This window comes from Acanthaster planci, linkage group LG01, assembly GCF_054643075.1.
Source record: "Acanthaster planci isolate LZ-2023a linkage group LG01, COTS_SCS, whole genome shotgun sequence".
Lineage (NCBI taxonomy): Eukaryota > Metazoa > Echinodermata > Asteroidea > Valvatida > Acanthasteridae > Acanthaster > Acanthaster planci.
Window position 1 is genome coordinate 18735984 of NC_141777.1, and position 24010 is coordinate 18759993.

The 24010-nt window shown below is 41.7% G+C and overlaps 2 protein-coding genes and 1 long non-coding RNA gene across 8 annotated transcripts in view; 2 read left to right on the forward strand and 1 right to left on the reverse strand.

The window, feature by feature from the left end:
• The first annotated feature begins 1348 nt into the window (after nt 1-1348).
• Nucleotides 1349-6673, forward strand: LOC147800509 (arginine-hydroxylase NDUFAF5, mitochondrial-like). 3 transcript variants are annotated; one of them, XR_015427399.1, is made up of 3 exons: nt 1349-1627; nt 1951-2033; nt 4849-6673. XR_015427399.1 is itself a non-coding variant. In XM_087144433.1 (3 exons), the coding sequence occupies exons 1-3, from the start codon at nt 1744-1746 to the stop codon at nt 4927-4929; spliced, it is 228 nt and encodes a 75-aa protein (XP_087000559.1). In that variant the 5' UTR covers nt 1687-1743; the 3' UTR covers nt 4930-6673. The 3 variants fall into 3 exon arrangements, 1 of the variants encoding a protein (XP_087000559.1); XR_015427400.1 differs by having other exon boundaries at nt 1349-1616; XM_087144433.1 differs by lacking the exon at nt 1349-1627 and adding an exon at nt 1687-1807.
• An 8613-nt stretch (nt 6674-15286) lies between these two features.
• LOC110978147 (muscarinic acetylcholine receptor M1-like) overlaps nt 15287-24010 on the forward strand; it is a 69660-nt gene continuing 60936 nt past the window's right edge. The window contains exon 1 of one of the 4 annotated variants that reach the window (XM_022232901.2): nt 15287-15587. The gene's annotated coding sequence lies outside the window, so the exon portion shown is untranslated. Of the gene's footprint in view, nt 15588-18898; nt 19276-24010 lie in introns of those variants that run through there. The other 3 variants (XM_022232897.2, XM_022232899.2, XM_022232896.2) reach the window with 3 other exon arrangements.
• LOC147800510 (uncharacterized) lies at nt 20361-22972 on the reverse strand. Its single transcript, XR_015425222.1, has 2 exons — nt 21615-22972; nt 20361-21259 (listed from the first exon to the last, which is right to left on the reverse strand). It is a non-coding gene; the product is annotated as an uncharacterized LOC147800510 (long non-coding RNA).

A 24010-nucleotide genomic window follows, 5' to 3' on the forward strand; every position in this document is an offset into this window, starting at 1 on the left:
TGAGATTGCGCAGTGGTATTTTTTCACACCCTTAACCCTCTCTATTTTGAGTTCAAATCAAAATCATAGTGGAAGCGATAATCATGGAGGTTTTTTGGAGTGGGGGGCTATATCAAAGCCATAATTGTATACTGAGTTGTTACAGTGCATTTTCTTTGACGAGTGCCTCTCGCGACCTTGTCCAAAGTTTTGCTGTGTTCGCCATGCGTAGATCGAGATTTATTCCCCAAATGGTTGGATGGGTTTTGCCCGGACTAAGCGTTCTCCCGGGTTATTTCATCTCTGCAGATGAAATATCTTGTCTCGTTTCCTCTCTATTCCAAGTCAGAGCCCAGTTGAGATCAGCCCTTGCACATCAGAGCTTGCAGGGGGTAAAATAAGAAATGTGAGATGACATTGGTCATAACCTTGCGAAGTCCAGCAAGATTCTTTTTGGTTTACCTTGCACCTGTGGGTGGGGTAAGCCGTGTGCTTTACATTATATAGGCATGTGCTTATTACTATTTTTGTACACTTGTTACCCATGGTGCCAGTTGAAAAAAACAAACAAAACAGGGAACATCGTAAATATTTTGCGGAGGAAAGATGTTTTCATACGTATCAATTTTTAATGGAAATTTTCCCCCAACTGATGTCGCTCCACAGTTCATGGTCATCATTCTTATCACGAAGAAGGTAATCATCGTGAAATATGAACAGTGTATATATTGTGAGAGAGAATCAGCTTTGGAGATGTCCCTGGGGTTAAGAAATTGTAATAAGATAAAGACGGATACTGCCTGGTTAAGTCCTCGTGTAATTACCTCAAGGTTGAGTTAGAGGAGTCTGCATGACAATACCATTTTGTACACACGCGTTAGTTTGCTATTTTGGGTAGTGCGGTAATTGCTTGTTCTTTTGTGCACGATTTATTTTTTTCTGGCGCGGCTTTTCCACAGTAGTTTTTTTTTTTTTTCAAATGAAAAATCCCTTGTTAATTCAAAGAAGGAAGAGGAGTTAAGTTCTTAAGAATCCATTGGCCAAAGTAGCTATATGGAAGGTATCCCTCAAAATCTATTTCAAAATGTATCGAACTCTCTTGAATCCCTAAGTCCATGCTGTTGTTCAGACGATGAAATTCTGTCAGTATCATATTTTGAAAGGATTGCATCCTGTTTCATATGAAAATGTCTGGCACTTTACAGCATGAAAGTAGTATATTGAACACCATTCAGTTTGTTAGTCAGCCCCCTCCCCCAAATATTGATCTGGCACCCTGTATCACTCGCTATCCCGCCACCAATTTAAAACAGCAAAAAAATTTTTATAGAATATTTAAGAATAGTCCATGGTTTTACTGTCCTGACAAAAAAAACAAAAAACAAACAGCAAGACTCGAATGCCAGACAACCCGCTCCTCAGCATAATCCTTTTGTACGGGCTATTCAGTATGCATCGATATGGTAAGCTTACACCTGCAATGTTTCCTTGGAAAGAGTATTTGCACTTCCCAGGACGTGGCTGTTTTGCTCGCATGCCGATATTGACCACAAGGCCAGTGTCCGCTATACGCGCTGCACGCCCGATCCTTTCCCCGGCCAGCTTTGCCCTGGAGATAGCATTCAGCGTCACAATAAGTCAGTGAATGGTACACAACCATGTGCGAAACGAAACTGCATGTTGTGCTTTTTGTGATGCCTTCGGCCATTTCCATTGTGTGAAGACGGGTGTTTTCCCAATCTTCAGCAAAAATAAAGATTAGAAATGAAGCGTACAGCTGCGGTGATACAGCCAGGCAGGCTGCCCCGAAGGAATGCCTTATTGTTAGGTGAATGCGACAGCTCCATGTGCACATGTACATGTATATACATGTACATGTACATACCTTTTGATCATATACTGTATCGAGTATTCCTGTGTACATCAGTTTGATAATACATTGTTTTGTGTTTGTTTTTCTTTGTTTGCCAGACATGTACGGTAATGAGGATGGCTCGGTACCAGCAACGTTTCAGATCCTCTACATGATAGGCTGGAAGCCACATGCATCTCAGGTACATATCAACTTCCTTGTCAGTTTTGTTAATTAACCAGCTTTGAAGATTACTTTGGATGGAGGAACATGTACATGTGCTTTCCTAACGGCCTCTTTGATAGTCTCTCCAGTCGTTTCATTTGAATGGCAAAGTTACCTAGTTTGGACACCTCTTTTACCTCTGAAATTGAAGTCCTGCTAGACGTCGAGTGCAGAGTTTTTTGCCGCATTTTTTAATTCTCGGTTTTTATTCTTGAAACTCCATGGTCTGTTTGATGCCTTTTCTCTAGAATGAGCTCTCCCTAATTCCGTGTCCATTGTTATATGTGTATGCACCTTGTAATTCATAATAATGAATTTCTTCTCATCAGTAACGTCCCCATTTCCACCGTATAGGTGAATTTCTCACCAGAGAGTAAAACCTAAGTTTTGAGAAAATTGCATTTGAAATTAGTCTCTTTTTCAAACGCTTATTTCCCCAGTATTTAGCGTGACTTTGACTTAACCAATGCTACTTCATGAAAGAGACCCCCCTCTTAAGTAACACAACTACCGAATAATGTTCATAGAAGTCAATTAGAATTGTTTATCTTGTAAACAAACAAGTTCGCCACTTCGTGGAAACGCTAAAATTCATGTGACTTGTCTTCTCGTGAAAACGCGTGCTGTTTTGCTATAGCGCGGGCCAGGTTCAGAATTGTTACAGTTGTATACATTTCCTGCGTCAAATTTGCCTCTTCGTGAAAACGGCAAAACGAGTTTGCACACCGTTTTGCCCTTCATAGCCAACGCTATATCTATGGAAGACAAATCCACCTCTTCGTGAAAACGCATAATGTGGAATAATTGAAATTTGCCCCAGGTAGATCAACGTGGTTTGGCTGATTTCAGCAGATTTGGTGAAAAAAATGATTACACCAAGTTGTAGGCATTGCGTAACCTGGTTGAGTTTGTCTAGAAACAGAAATTTGAAAAAAAAATCATGTTTTTTTGGCCAAAGTGTCTCTTCGTGAAAACGGTGACGACATATGTCAATATCTGATATGTCAATCTTGCAACAGTTAATTAAAGATCACACAAAAAAAACTCACCTGAAACTACACTGTAACATATCAGACGTCTTTATACGTGCATAATAAGGCTGCTATTACTTTCCTTTTGTAATTGTAATGAACAGACTGCTTTAATGTCGGCAAAAATGACGAAAGCACACTATTAAAAAACCCTCACTGCCTACACTTATCTTTCCGCCACCTTCAAAGACAAACTGATTTCTGAGTCATTAAAAAATGCATGGAAATGATATTGAACGAAAAAAACCCTGAGGATTACATCAAGGGTGATCATGAAGAGATTGCAGGGTAAATGTTGACAAAAGATACGCATCCACACGCCCACTAAAACTCCGGCTGTGTCAACATCATCTTAATAGGTTTTTGCACGGATAATTGGACACTAATTGGGAGTCACATTTAATCTCTCGATTGGGTTTGTCTAATTTATACCCCCAGTTTCACTGTGGTATTTCACCAAGGCTCTATCGATGTCGGTGTCATACCACTGTCATGTGAGCGATAATGGAACCAATCCATGTATCTTAGACTGTTGTGTGAGCATATCGAAGCCAGTACTCCGATATTCAGCACCCTTGCCTGAAAATGCTGAAGAGTTTGGGATCACATGAAAATGTACTGCCTACAAGGTGAAGCTCGTTCCCAAGGGATGTCTGATGGACACGTGGATGGAATATAGAGGACTGGGAAACGAGAACGGGGTATTTATGCAAAATGGAGCAGGATGGGTAGTTCACACCCTTTGATTGAACACGCGTTGTCTGAGGTGTTCAACTGGAACCTCTCGGTGGGCGATCATAAGGAACCTCATTAATGACGTACATGAAGCTTGAACCTCCCAAAACGCGAAAATGAAAACAAAACATCTACCCAAGGTCAGGTCGACCTGTCTGGCAAGCGGTGCGACTGTTTGCGTTTCTGGGCACCTTGCGCCTCTTGTAATAATAGACAGTGTTTGAAATGCTCATTATTGGTGTTAATGGTCAACAGCTGAAGAGAGAAAAAAATGGAAATTGCCTAATCGTCAGTACCATTCAGGGACGGGTATTTTAGCCGCCTAATTGGGGTTAACACCTTGAATTAAGGGGTTCGTTGAAAGCCGCTGACGATGTTGGCCGACCCTGAGCTGTGCAAGGAAGTGTGCTGCATCGCTGCCTTTGCGCGCGCTGGTCGAATTATCCAAGCACGTAAATTGATTCAGGGCCTCTTCATTACCGCTGAACGGTAAAAGACGTTAAGCGCGAATCCTCAATATGTGGTAATGAGGATTTCGCTGTGTTAAGCATAACCTTGCAACGCCGCCTGTCTGTTAAACATTATAGCCCGTACACCATCATTATTGATCAGGAGGCTAAGAGTTATAGTTTCCCTGTATCACCGAGTTGTTGCTTTGTTCTCACGTAATCAGTTATACTTATAGATATGTCATTCGGAGGTTTGTGGAGAAGAACCGCCACACAATGTTGTCGAAAGGGAAATCAAATAACGAAGGGGGGGAACGCGTATTTTGAATGAGTGCAGGCCCATATAATTTGGGGATTTTATAACGAACCTCAGAAACCCCAATTCATAAAGAAAAGTGCTGGGAACCACCAAAATATTTTGTCAGGCATCTTGCTGGAATGTCTTGTTCTATAATTGTCATAGGGAAGGTAAGTGATGTTTGTTCATCCCTCGTCCTCACCCCGAAGCCCACTCATCTTCAAGTTCTTGTTCAAAGAGCTGTTATTGATTTCCACTTGTGTCTTGTCTTCATCACAGCCCAAGCCAGCGAAACGAGGCTCGGCGACTGTATCTCTCAAGGATTTGGATAAGCTTTCCAAAACCGGTAGGCCGACATGAGGAAGCTTATACCCAGCCAAACCTCGGCAAAGTGTCATCTCTAGAGTCACCCCTCGTCACCATGCTCCCAGCAAACTGGACCCTTGTTCACACGTTTTACTCAATGTACTTCTGGAGAGGAGAGTAAATAATGGCATATTATTATGTGCTTCGACGGCTTCAAATATTCGTTTCAGACCGGCTCAGGAGAATGGACCCTGATAATACCCAAGCCACGGTGAGGGACATTATCCGCATCCATTTCCCCGAGCCGGCCAGACCGGCCAAGCATAACTTACCCACATTCACGAATACCTTTTCAGTCACAAAGACAAAACTAGTTTTCAAAATTATAAAATTCGAACGATTCTGTTAACAGTTTAACTTATATTTAGCATATATTTCAAACACCCTCAGCCACACTATGCTCCACTCGCGAATAACCCCCTTTTATGGAAATTGTCGCGCGCATGGCGCGTACTGAGCATAGACATATAAACACATAGATCGAGTTTGGGCTGCCTGTTCTTGACACGGGTTTCTTGTTCTCGCGCTCGAACGGCGGGAACACGACTCAAGAACACTGTTCTTGGAACAGGATCACACCACCTCCTTGTCAGAGTTTACAGGAACACACGGAAAAACTTCGGAGATTTTGATTTTCGAACAGCCGCAAAAAATAGCGAGATGGCTTAGCCGGAGACAATGGGAAGTTGTTACAAAAATAACAATAATCATTTTCCATAGCAAAGAACAGAATGTTCTTTTTAAATAGAAAAGAATTCAGCTCGGCTTTCAAAAGTCTACTCTGAAAGAACGCACATGGATGCCGCCATGTTGCATGCAACAACCAGCGATAACTGGCTGTACGTTCCCGGCGTTCGAGCGGCCGACTAATGAACAACAAATCGAGCGATTCTTGAACATAGGAGAACAAGCCGCTCGAACTCATCCATAGATCATCGGTCTCGCGCGTATAACCGTGATTTCGAGAAGTATGGGCGAACAGTGAGCAAAACGATAGATGACAGCGCGTTCAGTGCGCATCGCGTGTAACGTACTTACATTGCCTGTATTTTTATGCATGTGCTCTCAAAATACGTTCATTTTTTTGCTCTTTGGTACTGCTGTTCCAAACGCATCGTTTTGAATCTACTTGAGCTAGGTGAAATAAATGGAAGATATTTTTCATAATCAAAAAATGGCTTCATAGAATTTTTGGCCGGAATTCTTCACCTCCTGTGCGTACATTCCTTATACTAAGGGGGTGAAATTGCCCATAGTTTTGATTTTAGTTGGATGCTTCGTAGAAATGTTCATGTATGTCTGAATGCGATCTGGTGGTCTGTGTGTTTAAATGTCAGTGGTACTGAGTGAGGTGGAGCACAACCAGCCGGTGCTCTCTACAGTACCGCAGTGAATACGTCATGTCCGCAATCATGTTTGTAAAAGGTATATGCGAGAGAACCACCGCGTGAACCAACGCGTGCACTCCTGGTTCACGCACTTCTGTACTCTGTGTAATAGCTCCATGCTCTTATCAACCGTTTGAGACAGACCACGTGACTGGCTCTGGACCAATAAGAATGGCTAAACTGTCATTGTGTTTTCGAATGCAGTGTTAAAGCTAGACCATTAGAATTTTATTTTGCGCCTTTTGTGCTTTTTGTTTATTGAACCAGTGTTTCAAATAATGATGGTAATGTAAAGATGACAAAAAATTGGTGTGCAAATAAATGAATTCAGCATTATGCTGTCTTGTTAATCGTGCCCCTATTGAGTGATTCATCTTTTTTTGCATCATAAAGATATAATATACAATTCTATGACTCATTTTTTTTTTTACAAAATAAAGCTTAAACTTAATGAAGATTTATACAATAACCTAATGCATCAAGCTGTATAGTACATTTTCTCATATTGTATATGAAGGTGGCGTTCTTCGTGTACATGCTTTGGAAGGGACTTCCACGACTGCGATTTGCACAAAAATAGTTTGGTAATACTTGAAAATGTCAAATACTTCGACATGTCTAATGAATGCTTAAAACCGTGTACGAGAAATCCCCTTATGACTAATTGATGTCCGGCCATTTCCTACCGCTGATGCGCGTCTTGCGATCAGGGCTTCGTTGAATGGTGCTCATTCAGTATTTATGCCTGCCCTGTCCTTGTTTTTAAGGCTGTAGGGAAGAATGCTGTGAACGTCGAGCATTATCTAACTGCAGTTAGAATGGGCTAACTGGACTAGAAATATTGCAAGAAATAACTCATTAAGGCAGACAATTTTGAACAAAAATTACGTTCATATAGTCAGCGCGTGTTATTGCATCATTACTTTGGACAATTTTCTTGCCAAGAGACAAGATATACATAATTTACTTGGATTGCAAGGGCATACTCCTATTGTCATTGGCTGGTACCAAAAGGTCTTTTGCATGTTTTATTGATGTTATGCCGTTTCATATTACGATGTACTTCAGAGGTGCTCTGCAGAACTACAAATATTTCCCGGCCTTCCGTCCGGCCCTGTGCCCTGCGGGGTCTTGGTGCTGTGCGTTCGGGTCTTACCACTCTGACCTTGGAAGTTCCCACCCCCTTTTCTGAATATCCTGGAACGGCCCTTGACATTGGGATAAACTTTTCAGCCATGAGAGGTTATCTCAAGAAATTCTTAAAACCCATGTGCTAAAGGACCGAAGAACGCCACGCGTTACATTACGAGTGGTCCCAGCAATGGCTTTATGAAAAGGGTAGTGGTTATTTTACTCTTTTAAAGTGATTTTTTTTCACCCTTGGCCAAAAGATGCAAACTTCATTCTGATAGACTGGAGGACCATTCGAACAAGAGGCTCTTCAAAGAGTTTATTTTTCACTCCTTTGCATTTAAAGGTATGCATTAAAATGCATCAGTCGCCCTCACGTGTAAACCCCTTCCACTTAGTTGTGCGCATGTGCTAAAATTTCGCAAAGTCGTCGTCACTTTCTGTTGCTTGTTAAAATGGCGACACCAGCCAGCAAACGACTATACCAAAATCCATTTGCGGAGATCTTCCACATTATGTAAAAGTTTGCTGAATTTATACCTGAGAGATATATCAGGCTTCAGATTTCATTTTGTGATGTGTTTCATGTTAATCATAAGTGACATTTCGGAGAAATGAAGATGCTTGTGGACGTTACATTTCCGAACGTAAAAAGGTATTTTAAAATCGAAATTGTGAATTGTTCTCCAGTATTTCCCCACAAGCTGCATATCTTGGTAGTTGAAAGACTGTTTGATAAAGGATAATATGTTATGTTTAAGCTACTGCGAATTGTCCTTCGTTAGTTTTATCAATTTCAACTTTAGTTCTGTGTCGATTGATGGTCGGCCATGATTTACATTTGCACATGTGCACGTACAGTACATGTACTCCATCAACGCACGTATACGTGAACTACTACAGACAAATGATTCTCGCGCAAAATGTTCAATTCGCGATAAAACTTGAAAATACTATCGATGTTTTTATTGGGTCTTAATGCACATGCCACTTTATTTCGTTTGTTTGGATAAACTGGAGAAGTGGTTTTATATTAGGAAAAACCGTGGACGTATTTTCTTTCAAATATGTTCTTTTTTTAACCGGTTTTTCAGAATTTGTTTTAAAATTTGTGCAGCTGGGTTCATATAGTACGGTGGTATAATGTTGTCTAATCAATTTTGAGTTTTCAGGTTATCTCCGTGAAATTTAGTTGTTTTTTTTTGGGGGGGGGGGGAATAAAAAATAAATTACGGTCTCCATTCGCGGAAAGAAGTGTCAGAACGGTGTCTGACGTCGCCTGCATCGAAATCCACAGTAAAGTGATCGACTGCGCATGCGCTAACTCTCAACTAAGCACAAAGGCATCGGAGTGAACGTGTCATTTGCCCTAAGTGTATATAGGCCTTTAACGCTAGACAATTCGGGAAAATTAATTGATTGTTGCCAAATAAGGCGGGTCACACATTTCCACTTTTTTAACCCAAATTGCCAGGAAGAGTTATTCTCCAGTAAAGCGGGAAATGGTTCTTGGCTGCCTCGTGGTGACTGTAGTAGTTCGATGAAAGCTTGTTCAAGATCAGGAAGGCAGTTTTTGGAATTTTTTTGCCTCCAATTTTGGACATGTTTCCAATTGTGGAGGTGATTCGGGAACAAATTGCAGTTCTTTGCTCATTCTGGTATTCACAACCAATTCTGGAAATTCTTCTTGCTTTCTTGCAAGTTATTCTTGACGTAAAACATTTCCGAATCACGCCGAGTCATTGTGACTGTATCAAGAACAAGAATAAGGATAAAAAAAATGAATACGCTCAGATTCTCAAATCTGCATAATTGCAGGTCATTGTGAATGGTTGTGGAGTTATCTGTATATGCTTAATAAAATCGCTATATAATAGTTCAGTTTTGCTGTTATTATGCATTAAATTGCAATTCTCTGTCTTCATTCGGCTTCCAATTCTTATACTTTTTGAGTATTATTGTTTTATTTTTAAGTTGTTCTTGTACTAACAGCAAACCGGGCCAAATATCTTCTGATGCCATCAAGATTTCTGTAGTCGGGCCAGATCGGAGTATTTCGTGGTAATAGTTCGGGAATGTGTAACTTGACATGTTGCAATATGTGCTTTTATTCTCTTGGGAGCACCCCCTAAATGAGAGGAGGAAGTGAAGACTTTCTCCATCATGCCTGGCCTAAGGAAAGTATCTGTAAAGTCAAGCCGCCACAGTTGGCCGTAGGGGACCTTACACCTTGAAAATGTCAGCGCGCCCTGAACACGTGTTGACCGGAGCATGGAGTAGTAGAGGCGAGATGCAAGCAACGTTTAGTATTCAACCCATGTCGTTTTTTTTAACCAGAGCACGGCCGAAACGCTGATTGTATACATCCTGTATAACCGCATGGTTATGGATGTGTGACATTGTATTATTCAAAAGCTGCGAATGGGAATAGATGGCAAAGAATGATGCGGAGGTAAAAATGAAAAGAAAGCTTCGATCGTACGCGTAGTCGTGCCGGGTCATACGATCGAGTGAAGCTACACACTAGGTTGCGATCTCTCCCTTAGAATGCGCGGAGGGAACCAAAAAACCCTACCACTCCCATCACTGGAAATTTACGAATCTGTTGTTGGAGTGGTCGTATGGAAGATGGTCCATCAGGAGTGCCCTTATTGGCATGCCTTCTGTGCCTTTATTTTTGGTAGTATAGTTGCGAAGTTAAGTAGCATTGGTTCGGCAATGTCATGTGGCAGAAAAGCACTGCAGTTCCGCCTACGTCACGTATTCGTGCGCTAGGTTGAATGGTGACCGCTCGATAGTCGAATGGTTCGTTTATCGGAAGGTTCGTTAGTTCGAAGGTCCTGTTATCCCAATGGACAACAGGGTTTCACAGTCTGTATCGACAGTAAAACTTGACTAGATAGGAAGAAAAAGAGGGCTCAGTAGTCGAAATGGACAACAAATAATGCTTAGGAGTTGTCAGTTTGGATGCTCATACATCCTGTGCTTTAGGAAAAATGAACCTTTTGCGTACAGTTGGATCCTTTTTTGTTTTGGACTTTTGGACTGTATTGGGACTACTAAATCTTTGAACAAAATGAACCTTGGATCACTTTTTTAACATATGAACCCCGTTTTATATGTGGAATTTGCGCATTTGGTCTCTTTGCCTTTTTAAGCAGTAAACCTTGGGACTGTGGGCACTTTCCAACTGTGGTTGAACAATGCCTGATTTGGTCAACTTGACAAAGTACAACCGGAACTAGCCTGCAGCGGCTGCAAGACAACTAACAACAAAGACAATTGGCATTTTGCAGAATCTGTGGTAGAGCAAAATCCATGGTAGAGTTACCGTCAAATCCAATTGATTCTGCAAATTTTCCCTTCGTTTTCGTCACGTATTCTTTTCCAGGACATAATGCTAACCACTTTGTTAGTGTGAATGCAGTTGAGTGCCTTTTAATGCCCTTTTCTTTCCAAAACATGCTCCGCAAAGGCAGGCGTGACACAAGTGGCTTAAGAGTTGGAGGAAGCCATCTAGTAAAAAGGACTGTAAGCTTTGGACCACATTTGCAAGTGGAATTCAGAGGTTAAAAAGAGGCTACGTATACAGCATCAATCTTAGGCTGTTTAATTGATCTTTGAATCCGGCAGTAAATCTCACTTGAAAGAAGTAGGATGCCAGTTTCTGCTCTTCGAAAGGATGGATTGTTCAAGAGACGGTACGCGTCCAAAATGGACAACGATGCCAACCAGGCATGCCTTATTTTTGTTCAAAGATCACTAATTTGTGCTTGCTGAACATCCCATAAAATGAACTTCCTCCTGGTGTAACGAGAAACGGAAGGGATTTTGTTTGATTAAAAAATGCATTTTCTTGTTTTGTGCTGGAAGATTGCTGGGCGTCCATGTGCTCTAGAAACGACTTCAAAAGTGAACAGACTGGATAATAGTTGTTATAGTTGTCAAGAGAATCTATCGATTTCGTATTTCCAGGAACTTACCCAAATGCGTGGTTTTGTACAGTTTACGCTTGAATCACAACTAACAGTTGTTATCTGCGTGTGAACGTAACGGCCACTCCCGTTCAAAACTAAATGTTTTTACAGCGGGAAAAAGGGCATGCTTTTTTACTGGTGTTTATGGCACATCGTTTGATAGACCAGCGTGTGCTAATGTTGTCGACGTCGTCCCGTCGTGTCATAGTTTAATTTCTCAAAATCTACGAGGGATGGAAATTAGACGGTACTTGAGTGAGCAGGTCGCCCAATGCAATTGAGCTCGTGTACAGAGATTCAGTCTCAAATTGCACGTAGTTTGGTAAACACGAATATCAACCTGTGTGGACTACACCCCGAAGGTTTGAAACGGTTCAATATAATTTGCAGTAAAAGCGCAAAAACTGTTATCAGCAAACAAAAGCTACAATTAAAAACTACCACGTAGCCGAGTGAAACGTAACCTGCGTTATTGCCGCGAAATACCCCGTCAAAGACTGCCCTCTGGTTATATTAATAACCCTCAAGCGCGACGCCACGGTTAACGAAGTTAATCGTTCGTTTATAGCATTTCAAATTGCGCTGGGCCCATTCTGTTCAGGACGTGTGTCATTATTTGTTTCGTTTCCAATGATGAGAAACACCTAGTATATCGGATCACACCTTGGCGATTGGTGTGCACCTGCATACTGTTTACTGGCAAGGTTTTGAAGAAGAGCTAGCGTTGGGTTTGAACAAGACTAACAAACACTATATCTCTCTGTTATCTCCTATTCGGTGCGGGGTTTTAAACTTTCCTATCACGTATAGGAGATTTATGCAGACCTGCACGGCACAGTTAGTGCTTTGTGCTTATTTCGGAGTGACACTCTTTTCATAATTGTTGAAGACACTCAAACACTGAAAATAAATCCCCTCATTCCTGTGGAATCTTGGAATGATTACAATCACCAGATTAGCTGCAGTCCAACTGCTTCAGTGTCCCCTGTATAAAAACTATGCGGGCCCAGCCCCCCGGAAGTTTTACCCCATTACATGCCAATGTTACAACGTTTGGATGAGTGTGAAGTTCCCCCAGCCGTTTTGCCAGAAAAGATCAGTATCAACTCAGATTGCTATCAACTAAGCTGCAGCTTCAGCGATGTTGGAAGAGATCAAAAGGTGTTGTGCTCGAGTTATAGGTCGAGTTCGAGCGGCCCGTTCTTGACACGGGTTTCTTGTTCTCGCGCTCAAACAGCAGGAACACGACTCAAGAACACTGTTCTCGGAACAGGATCACACACCATCTCTTCGTCAGGGTTTTACAGGAACACACAGAAAACCTCGTGAGATTTTGAGTTTTGCAAAATTAACATTAATTATTTTCCGTAACACTGAAATGGATGTTCCTGTTTATGTAGAAAAGAATTCAGCCCATCCAAACATTAACTCTTGAATAACGTAGCCTACATGGACGCCGCCATGTTGCATGTTGCTTGTCACTAACTACTAGCGATAACCGGTCGTTTGTTCCCGGCGTTCGAGCGGCCGACCCACGAACAACAAATCGAGCTGTTCGTGAACAAACGGGAACATGCCGCCCGAACTCGGCCATAAAAAATGTAAATAGTCTTGTAGTTATCTTATGGTGACTTTTTTTTCTATAGCATCTTCCGTTACATCGTCATGTGTGCGCCTAGTTTGGAAAAGGCACTTTGTTACCGTAAGTTGTGTTTCAAATTATCCCCGCGTGGGTTTTCACACCAATGCCTTCAATTTAAGGAGGGGAAATGAAAGGAAAACACTCTGTGAAACGTGGAGTACTTTCTATTGGATGTATGCCATGAATCGTGGATTTAGGGACATGTCTTGTGGTTGTTCACAGCGTTTGAAGTCACGACGTTTTTACCGTCAAGGACGCTTTCGTGAAACGTTCAACTCTTGGGATCGAAAAAACGTGACTTCAGTCGATTCATTGGATGCAGTATGCTAAGGTGTATGGACTGTTATGCGGTTTTGGATGAATTAGCACGGTTATCCGATCTGTTGGTAATTTAATTTTGTCTGGAAATGAAGAGCTTTTGGGGGGTTGTTTACCGTTTTCTGATATCTGCATTTTGTCTAGATGAAAGAACAATTCTGAAACGAGTCTAAGCAAACTTCCCAGCAAGCCTTTGAGAACACGAACTAAATGCTTTGTAATTCTAACTCCAGGGGGATTTCACGGGATAGTGGGATAGTTTTTACCTGGACGCTCGTATTTCAGCTATTTGTTGCGACCGAATTCCACCTTTCACTCCTTAACGTGTCAATATAAAACTGCATGGATGCCACAGCGTCGTGCTTGCGTCTGTAGGGAATATCAAGAAAACACAGTTAGCGCTAAGAAAACACTTTCAACTAGACATGCAGATTAACGGTGACTTTTGTCTTGTCGGCCACAGTGTCGCAGCAAGTAACCGAAGCCTGGGTGTTTGTGATGGTCGTAGCTGTCTGCGAGATGCAGCGAGTGCGTTGACCTTGTCATGAGAGCCTTGTGTACGATTTATGTCTATCTTTTTCAAAGGCAGCGACGATCCCACAATATGTGTCAAGAACTCAACTCTTTCGGTGTTGAGTTATCGGTCTGCCCAGGTGTAGTTTACCAAAGGCGGTATTGTTTTATGAAGTAATAAAACACGGACGGAAGACTCTTCTCAGTATCATTGATACATGTTCCCCAGGTCCATAGAAAGGATAGCCTTGAAATCTGTGGAAGTGCGCCATAAATCGATATCTTTGCGATATGGCAAGGGTAGTTACTTGATATTTTATCGAGGAATACGTCTTCGGGCTGTTGAACATGTCACGGGCACAACTTCAGATGCAAGTTTCCTTTGGCATATCAAATGACACAGCCCACTGGCTTATTTTGCATTGAAACATTTGCGACAGTTCACACTGAACATCCGAACACTTTTCGCAGAGTGTGTTCAAATTAAAGGAAAATCTGCCCAACAGTGCTTTTCTCAGACAGAACATATGCTTTTGCTTTTCTGAGTGCGGGCAGAACTTTCCCTAAATTGCAGGCACCCGTTCAAAAGTCACGCTGTGAAATTCGCTGCTGTGCATGAAGTATGTACCGAGCCGAGAGGCACTTCGCTCGTCGTCATACATGAGAGGGACGGTCACTGTTACGTTAGTGCGTCATCCTCTCTGCCTTTTCTGTGGTAGCTATACTATTTAATATAGTGTCCTTGGGCATCGACCAAACAACAATTTTGTGATGAATTATTCTTGTTATTCTTGTTCTGTCTCTTTGGAGTGAATAAGTTCTTGTAGGTAATTTCTTTAATACCTATAGACCTCTGAGACAAAATAAATTCATTTAACCAGTTACATGAGCACCCGGGGCGATTTTTACAAAATTTGTTTGGCCATTTTGTGGTATAACTTTTTAGAAAATAATTTCTGTCGATCCGTGGGCTGTAAAAAATGACTCGACATTTCCGGGCCCGACGGGCCCACTTGGTCAAACAAGACTTTAAATACTCTGCCGAACGCACCGCAGAGAAACTGTGTTTCTTTGAAATCATATTCCTGACACGTCATGCATGCAGATTTATATCTGTTTCAGTCCATTTGACCGAAATAGGGTGATTTAGGAGTTGTGCTAGAGATGCAGACAGCACGGTATCAGATAAGTCGATGCTGCGCCACAGGTGAAACGAACACAAACTGAGATTGGATATGGAGCGAAAAGAAATGGTTGCCAGACTGATAGTTAAACCGACAAACATCAGCACTCTCAAAATGCCTCGTTCAAGGTTGTGTTACTAACAGCTTTTATATCACGACCTGTCTTACTACGTGTCGATAAACCCACCTGCTTTAGTCTACAAAACCAGTCCGTTCTTCTTCCGTTTGATTGTGATCTGATGACACGTTGGACGTCACAAGTCGTAATAATGGCCCCTGGCAGGTATATAAACTGCACGTTGGCTCTCGTCTCAGCATGGTGCGTCCAATCGCACGTTTAGACCAGCCAGTTTAATTAGTCGATGTGTGTAAATCTATCTCGACTCTGCACTCGATAAGTTTGCTCATTCTTCGGTGCTTGTAGTTGTGAAAGTCTGTTGCTGAAATTACTGGTTTTAGCCCAGGCACACAGTTGTTCTGGTGCGTGTGTGCCGTGAAGGTAAGTCCACTACATTTGAATTTTATTGGCCTCTCCGAAAGGGAAATACTAACATGATATATTTGTTGGGAAATGCTCTAGTAGTAATTAACAAGGCTCAGCCGTTATGTGAAGAAAAAAATATCCTGTCCTGATTCAAAATGACTCAATATATGAACGGGCCCCAAGCCCAGGATCAGCTGTCATTGACGAGGAGTAAGTAATTTGAAGAGTTTAGACTTGAGTTGATCGTCATGGGCTGAATATGTGGTTTGTCATTGACGGTACATGTATCGTTGTTCGTTGAAGTACATCCACAATGAGTTGCTTTAACATTTACAAACAAAAGTCCTCGTAGGGGTAAGTGGGTAAGCAACATATCTTTAATGCCATTGATATCAATGCATTTTGTAAGTGACGTTAGTTTTGGTCCCATTTTATGAAACTGGACTTCACCTGTTGATCGTACAGCGCCTAAACTCCAATACGTCTGGCATACCGGTAGTTGTCACCGTGATTCTTTATGCCATTATTTCCAATACACAACTCGGTTGGCCTTTTTAGACGTGGAGTACTTTACCGAAATATTCCTATGGGTGTGTATGCGACCTTGTTGCCCAGGATTGTAATAAAATTTCGCTCGCTGTTTAATAAGTTTTCGGCAATCGCATGGGATGATACAGAGGCAAACGATTAATGTAAAAACTTTTTATTTTAAAAACTGTTTTTCATGATTGAGGCCTGGGGACCCACGAGCCTGTGGTAGACAAGAACCACAAACTGTAAAATTCGGGTGGAATATCTCAAAGACATATCGTCTAGTAATAGGATATGGCACGACTGTAATCTTGCATACGCTGCAGTTGCTGCGCTACTATTGAACTACCTGGTGTGTTTGGTTTTTGTCTGTATAAATCGCTCTATTCGGCGAGTAAGCGAGGAATAATCGTGATCACTGCGTGGCTCGGAATGACTGATGGGCGGATCAGATGGAGTGGTAAACACACATCCTAGTAATAGGAGGCAAACTACATTTGATTTTGCGCGCTAGAATTAAACATTGTTCAACATCGCAAGATTGACTGTTTGGATTGAATATTTACCTCCAGATTGGAACGGGTCTGAGTGTTGACTCGATTTTGCAACCGTAGTCACGAAGCTTATTGAAAGGTTTAGACAATGCTTGATGTCTTTGAGAATATGGCGGAGTTCCCGCGCACAGACAGGCTTAAAGGCTTTGCTTTATCATTTTGATTATTCTACACTGACTCAGCTGCAATGCTGAATTGAAACTACAAAGTATGACATTATAACCCCCCCCCACAGCAATGTGGATACTACATGGGTTATTAATACCAGAGTTGGAAATGTGTTACATTACAGAGAAACAAGAGATACTTGTATCCAAATTGTGTATGTGTGAAGTTTAGACTATAAAAGGCGTCGTGTGGCTAAGATGAAAAGATGTCGTTATTTGATGTAAAGTGATGAAGAAATATATCTTGGGGACTTTCTTTCCGTTCGGCGGAAATTAATCTCCTGGCCTCCTGTGCACTTATGAAAGAGCTCAGTCGAGATTCGTAGATTTCACTTTACCAAGAAATCTGACATTTTTTTCGGACATACATTGTGCGAACTGTTGTGGCCAGTATAGTTGAGCGCGCGAGTCGTATCGCGTTAACAGCACTACAATAGAAATGAAAATCAGGCAGTGTCTAATTCCTTAATGGTTATTCCTCCGTGGGTCTGGTTTCATTTTTCAGCAGTCCGCAGGCAAGAATAATTTAAGCTTACCGGATTAACGAGATGACCATCCGGGCAGGAATCGGGTAAAGTGGACAGAAAAGGTACGCCTGTGTATGCGACGCTGAACGGGCTAGTTTGTAAGCTGTGAGTTGGCCCTCTCGCCAATACCTGAACCACATTAGTATTCTCCTTCAACCAGGAACCGAAATACGCTGGGTATGGTACCTTTTTACGTGAAACAAGATATACTGTTGATCTTAGTCCCCGACTTGACTGCCCCTGGGATATGTCCGACGCAAAAGGCGCAGGAAAGAAAATATTTATCCACAAAGCGCGAAGTGCACCGTCGTCTGCCAGGCGAACGTGCACCGGCTCGCTGTTCAATTCTGTTTGGAAACTTATCGCCTCTGGTGCCCCATACTGTGATTTTAATACGCGTCACTATGTCTTGATAGATTCGAATGGATTGGTTTTCGTGCTTAGGTATGAGTGCAGGGTTTCTAACGCCTGCAAACCCTGAGGATAGATATTTATTGAAAATGACTATGCTTTTCAGGCTGTTATTTCATGCATATCCTCAGTATACAAAAATAGCACTATGTACCGTATACAAACAATTTAGTTAGCAGTGCATTCTGCTGCGACGACATCCACCCCCGATAAATTAACGTACGATCCCATATCGACAGGTTAATGAGACACTTCAGCCAAAAACGTGCGCAGTGGAAGAGAGAAATTGTTTCTTACCATGACATTACCAAAAAAAGTTGTTTGACAAATCATGCAGATGGTGATTATAATCGGCCTCTGACTCAACATGGCAAGAAATAAGCAGATCTCATTGTTATAAAATAGTGTCTAGACCGAACATTTCAGCGTTTTTCTTTTCAAGCTTAGAGTTCGATTTCTGTACGAAATAGATTACAGCAAAAGGTAACTTCACTTTTGACTTTGCAATTTGTTACCTCGTCCGAAACATCGTCAAGTATTCAATCCGCATGTATCCTCCCCCATTTTCAAAGATTATGGTAGAAAAAACTGTGGAGAGCACGGTTTGTTGCTCAGTTGGTGGTCAAAATTTAGACATAAGCTGTGTAGATTGACTGCATTGATGGTTCAAACATTCCGTCGCTTTGTTAGTTGATGTGCGCATCGGTGATTGTACTCTGGGGCTCCCTGGCTTGACAGTGACCGTTTTCTGTGGAATCGCGCTTGAGTTTAAACAATTAATGTCCCATGCGGTTCAGTGAACGAGGATAAAAAATAGCCCGTCCTCATTCATTGAATTTTCTTTTGCGAGGATGATTGTATGCACACGACTCCTTTTTGTCAACAAGCTGGACAAAGTGATCGATTTACTAATGCGGTTGTCGTAAATGAAGTCATTGAATCTGGAAATTAATATTTTATCGACTGTGCGTCACATACGGCAAGCATACCAGTAATTACCAGGTCAAACTACTTTACATTGGTTGATTTCCATAACAGTAGTAAATGTGAGCCTCCTAATGGCTGTTAGACTGTTGAAACAGCGCCCCACATGACGTAGCGCAGCCATCAGGACAGCAGAAAAAGTGGTTGGTGGGGAGAGGAGCCAACCGCGCAGCGTTACTGGCTTCACTTTAGCGCTGGCACAGCTCGTGCACGCACGCATCTTCACACCCACTGCTGAAAGGCTGCGATACAATGGGCTATCTATGGTGTGTCTAACCACTGGCTGCATTGAAGATTCTGGTTGTTCGTCAACGTGATTTGCTGTCTACTCCAGCGTTATGTCACACTGGATGGATGAATTGGGGGACTAAACATACAACGGCACTGTGATTACTAAAGGTAGTTTAGTCTTGGGATTCTGTCTTGTAGTTTGTCTCCTAATTCATCTCTGCTGACACCGAGTTCCTCCAGGAAATGAGGGGCTTTGACAGAAAAATGAAATTCAGCCCTTAACAGACCCGTGTGAAGGGTAAGTGGATTTTGCATGTTCAAGCATGCAGCCATTTTTCGTTCATAAAGAGATGGGATAAAGAGTCACAGGCACTACATTTTCTGAGTGTAATTCAACCCATTGAAACGAATGGAGTTGCGACGATTGCTTTGTGGCAACACTCTGTAAGCAAAGAGTGAGACTGCAACCAGCGATCATGTGCGAGTCCACTGTTTGGCTTTGAAGCTCCAGCTATGAATTAAAAGTGGTCGGTGCTGGTACAACACAGCACGAACAAAAAGACGGCAGAAAGCCCCAAATCTAATGTAAATACTGCACTCCATTCTGGTCCAAAACATTAGAGTGACTACGATATTTATGGTTTATTTGGAATGCTGACTGTAGAATGGCAGTTGGCACAGAGGCAAACCGACACGTGCAGACAAAGAATGACATAAAAAAGGGAAATGCGGCCGGTTGCTCCATACAGCAGAAAGTTTCGGTGAGACATATTGATTATGCCACTTACCAGAAGAATCTTAAGGAAAAACAGTTGAATTTGATGCTTTGAATCGCATATTGGACTTCCTTCACTGTGTTAATTATCACTATGGTGGATTATAGCTTGTTCCGAAGGTAAACCGTGCAACGGTGCTCATTTGTAATTGAATGCCTTGTCAAATATCTGAAAACCTACGGTGTAGCAGGTTTTTAAAGCCTCGCACGAATGTTCATGCGCTAATGGTACCTTCATTCACGACTTCGGTTTTCTCAGGAATTTTTTCTTTGGCCTCTACAATACCATCAAAGACTATTGCCAAGCTTTGACATTTTATAACCTTACGTATTGGCGGCCAATAAGGAATGTACTATAATGGTTAAAGGACCTAGTCCGCCAGCAATGAGACTAAAATCTCAAAATTTCCTCTAATTTGGTAAATGCCCAACAAGCTTTCCCGAGTGTGTATGTGTTACACGCCCTAATTGCAAACCCATTGGCAATACAATCAATTAGATTTTCTTTGAATTCGGCAGGCAAACTTACGTTTGCCATCAATATTGGCTGTTATTCCTAGATGACTTGAGCCTTGACGGGTGAAATTGAAGTCTTAAAACATTAAGTGTTCATTTCAAGGATGAATTTTAATCTAGATTGGAAGTGACATAAAGGTACAAGACACTTTGGGATCGGGTGATTTGAATATTAAAATAAAAATCCATTTCGGTTTCATTATGTTTGAGGAGCTAGAGTGTAAAGTGAACAAACAACGTACATAATCGGAAACATTTATTTTCTGGGTTTTTTACATAAAAATAACTACTTCTCCTCATGGTACAGTTAAAGCTAGTGGGCAGCTGTACCTTTAAAAGCAATTAATGCAAAATTGCCTCAAAATATTCATTATTATGAAAAAGAAAACAGCACACCCTTTGTTTTTACTTCAAATCTTTAGGAAAACAACGTTAAAGTTTCTTTCAAGCAAGGTAATTCTAAGTGTTGTTTTCTCGAATGAGGATCGACAAATCGGTTTAAACAACCCAAAAATAAATGTAAGTGTCCAACCAACGTGATTGATTGGGCACATTATTTACCACTTGTTGGTTGATTTTTACCAATTTGTTCTCAGGGTGGAGAAAAAAGGGTGTTAAGGCCATGAATGCATCAAAACCAAGCAGAAAGTGAGCCTCGTCTCTGGAATGGGTTTCAATTAAAGTACCTCGCCCACTTTCCCTTTTTCCCATTCATTTCGGATGCCGCGAATACACAGAACCGAAAAATAGCTTTCAATGGTGAGCTGGCTTGCGAGTAGCGACAATAGGGATGTAAAGGTCTGTCTTCCACGTCCCTCCAGTTAATTGCTCGTTGGTAACGTTGAACTGACATCGATGCTACAGGTAAAACTCCGAAGAAAGAATTGTTGCCTGGAGACGGTGCATTTATAGCAAGGAGTACATCACCAGCGGTACTTACAGTGATGATGCTGGTGAAGCATCGGGAATGTGTTTGTCGTTAATCCAGTCTCTGCTAATACAAAAGTGCGTATCATGTATCAAACGAGTAACAAATTATGAATGCGTTGTGTAGAAATATTCAAGCTGAAAGCACTGTCGATTGCGAATGAAAGTAATGAAGTAGAACCCACGTTAATGTTCAGTGTATATTTTTCAATAATGGTAAATGGTTCTTTGAAGATTAGTATACAAATCCTGTTTGCTAAAATTCACACTGATGGATGCATAGTCACGCAGCAGTTTAGACCATCCCTTAAAATAACTGTGGACCATACGGTAGTCGCTCTTGAGTTGAATTGTAGCCTCGTAAACACTAAATACCACTACAGACTTCAAGGAGCTTGGGCATTATAAATGGGGTTTACCTTATCGCAACGACAATCATTTATAAATGGCGGCAAGGTAGTGACAGTGGAGATGTGGTTTGGCGCCGCGCAGAATCGGTTGAAGAGCAAAGCAGGCGGGGTTGGGCCTCGTCGGCGGCAACTACTCGCAATTAGACGACGAGCCGAGATCTGTTGTCCCGATTTTCCTGGTTCCTCCTGAAAGGTTTTCCTCTTCATTGTGCTGGCAGGTTAAACACCATGGAGATGGCAGTGTTGCCGCTGACTTCACTGAATAGAATGACCCATTAAACATAATTGGTTTTGCGCCATGTTTTTTTTCTGTCAGCCTAGTTCAGTATATTGTTCTGACTGTGAATAAGTACTGCATTTTTGTGACTGATGTAAGATATTAGATAAGTTGGCACAGACGTGTAGACGCAAGCATCATGGCGACTTTGTTTATAGTGTGGCACACTTGTCGCGGCTCTGTGGGTACAAGATTTTTCTCTGAACCTGCTTCTGTTGATGCTTCAAACTTTGCTTGTACGTTGCTCGTCGTCATCTTACGGTTTATGCTTGGTGCGTTGTCAGACAGTTGTACTTTGGATAGGGCTGGGCCCAACGGGCAGTTGTTGGAGGAATCAGCAATATATATGCGATTTCGTTCGCCGCAGGAGGTTGAATTTGTAATATGTATAGGCCCGTGTCACACAGAGACGGATTCTACAGTATGCAGTACTGGTGTGTACGGCTTCAATGGAATGCTAGGATGCGGTAGCGAAGGATCAGAATATATCATAAGAATCAGAAACTTCGTATTGTCAACAAACTTAATACTGACTATCGGATTCCATATCTTGTTGATATACCAGGCTTAATTTTGTGAAGATGTCATACTTTTTTTTTACTTTGTTGAATCCAGTATTTAATTTCATCTAGTATCTGCTTTAGTTGCCAACTTGTCTGGTGTAGATAAGTTGGTGATGATTTATGTCAAAATGTGACAGAAATTAGGATTTATTGAGATTAGAGATCGAGGATCGCAGGTCCTACTGCCAAAAATCTCCTTGGGGAAGTACAGAATAAAATAAAATAACAAATTGGACCTTCGGAGCGAGTTGGTAGCGGTTGAACCATATGAATATAGACCTACTATGGTTGTCGGGGTCATACTCCTGGTTCAAAGCACCTCGTGTTCCTTGTTCTGTGGTATACTCAAGCTAGCCGGAAAACCCTCGAATGGAATCTAATTCGGTCCCACGACAGTGTGCAGTACGGATTAAACTGTCTCCCTTTACCTCGCCGTCTTCTGAGAGCTTGAAATCAACCGGATTGAAATCGCTGGAGGGATGAGTTTGATATTAGGGAAAAGGGCCTGATTTGCCGAGCCGGTCGGCGCTTGGCATTAGTCCTGCCTTACCGCATGGGAAGCTGTAATGTGACCGACCGCGTATGCAGCGAACACACAAACACGACAACACATGGAAAAATATCGAGCGCCTCCAAGCAACCAGCATGACATTTCAGGTTGAGCGATGATTTATAGGCATGCAAAGGGCGAATTGTTGAAATTCGGAGACGAAGCAACATCGGTTCTTTCTTCCTTCAATTTGCAGGTGGTGACCAAATTGATTTGGCTTCTGACAGGTATACATAGCCAATCAGCTCTTGTCAGCTTTTGTGGGACATAACTCCTTCGGACTGAGAATTGATTGCAGGGAAAGAACCTTCTCCCCAATATCAGCTGTCTAACGCATAGCTTTCAGCAATCATTTCATATGAGAATAAAAAACGAAACCAGTGTTTGTGGACTGTAAAGAGGACCATCTTGAAACAGACTTGTAAAATCTTGTTGGTGTTTCGAGAACACTCATGGCTTGCTTTCTGCATTCATTTATTCCGTTGGCCGCGGTGCGCCGTTTAGAAAAGCCGCAGTAACACTGAATCTGTGCAGTTGAATTGTAAAGAAGATGCTCATTTAAAGGAGACCTCTTAGTGAAATACTGTTTTCCAGAGGTGTCCAGCAATTACAATAAAACCCATTAAAACAGCAATTTATGCAATGATCTAAAAACGTAAAATACGAAATGTATGCGTAAGAACCAGTTAAATAAACACGTTAAAACACAAAAATATTAAGAATCGCGATCCAGCTTTGTACTGATGTAGATCAGACAAACATCAAAAAAAGTATACATCTTTTACCCCCCCCCCCCCGGCATTAAAGAAGCAAAGATTTCTAACTGTTTTTAAAACTAGTTACAGATGCAGGCAGGGGACATCTGAGACACATAGGCAGGGCATTGAAATACGTAAGCTCCACGAACAACAAACGCACATTTACATAAATTCGATTTCCTGATTGAAATAAAAATGTTACCTTAGGAAACCGACAGAGTATTATAAGAATATGATGTGAAAGAATGCCGTGAAAG

Bases quoted from the DNA above. Each gene is read 5' to 3' on its own strand.
- LOC147800509 (XM_087144433.1), top strand. From the start codon at position 1,744: ATGAAGCGTACAGCTGCGGTGATACAGCCAGGCAGGCTGCCCCGAAGG. The intron at 1,808-1,950 runs GTGAATGCGACA...TTTGTTTGCCAG, and splicing joins AAGGAATGCCTTATTGTTAG to ACATGTACGGTAATGAGGAT. The intron at 2,034-4,848 runs GTACATATCAAC...TCTTCATCACAG, and splicing joins GGAAGCCACATGCATCTCAG to CCCAAGCCAGCGAAACGAGG.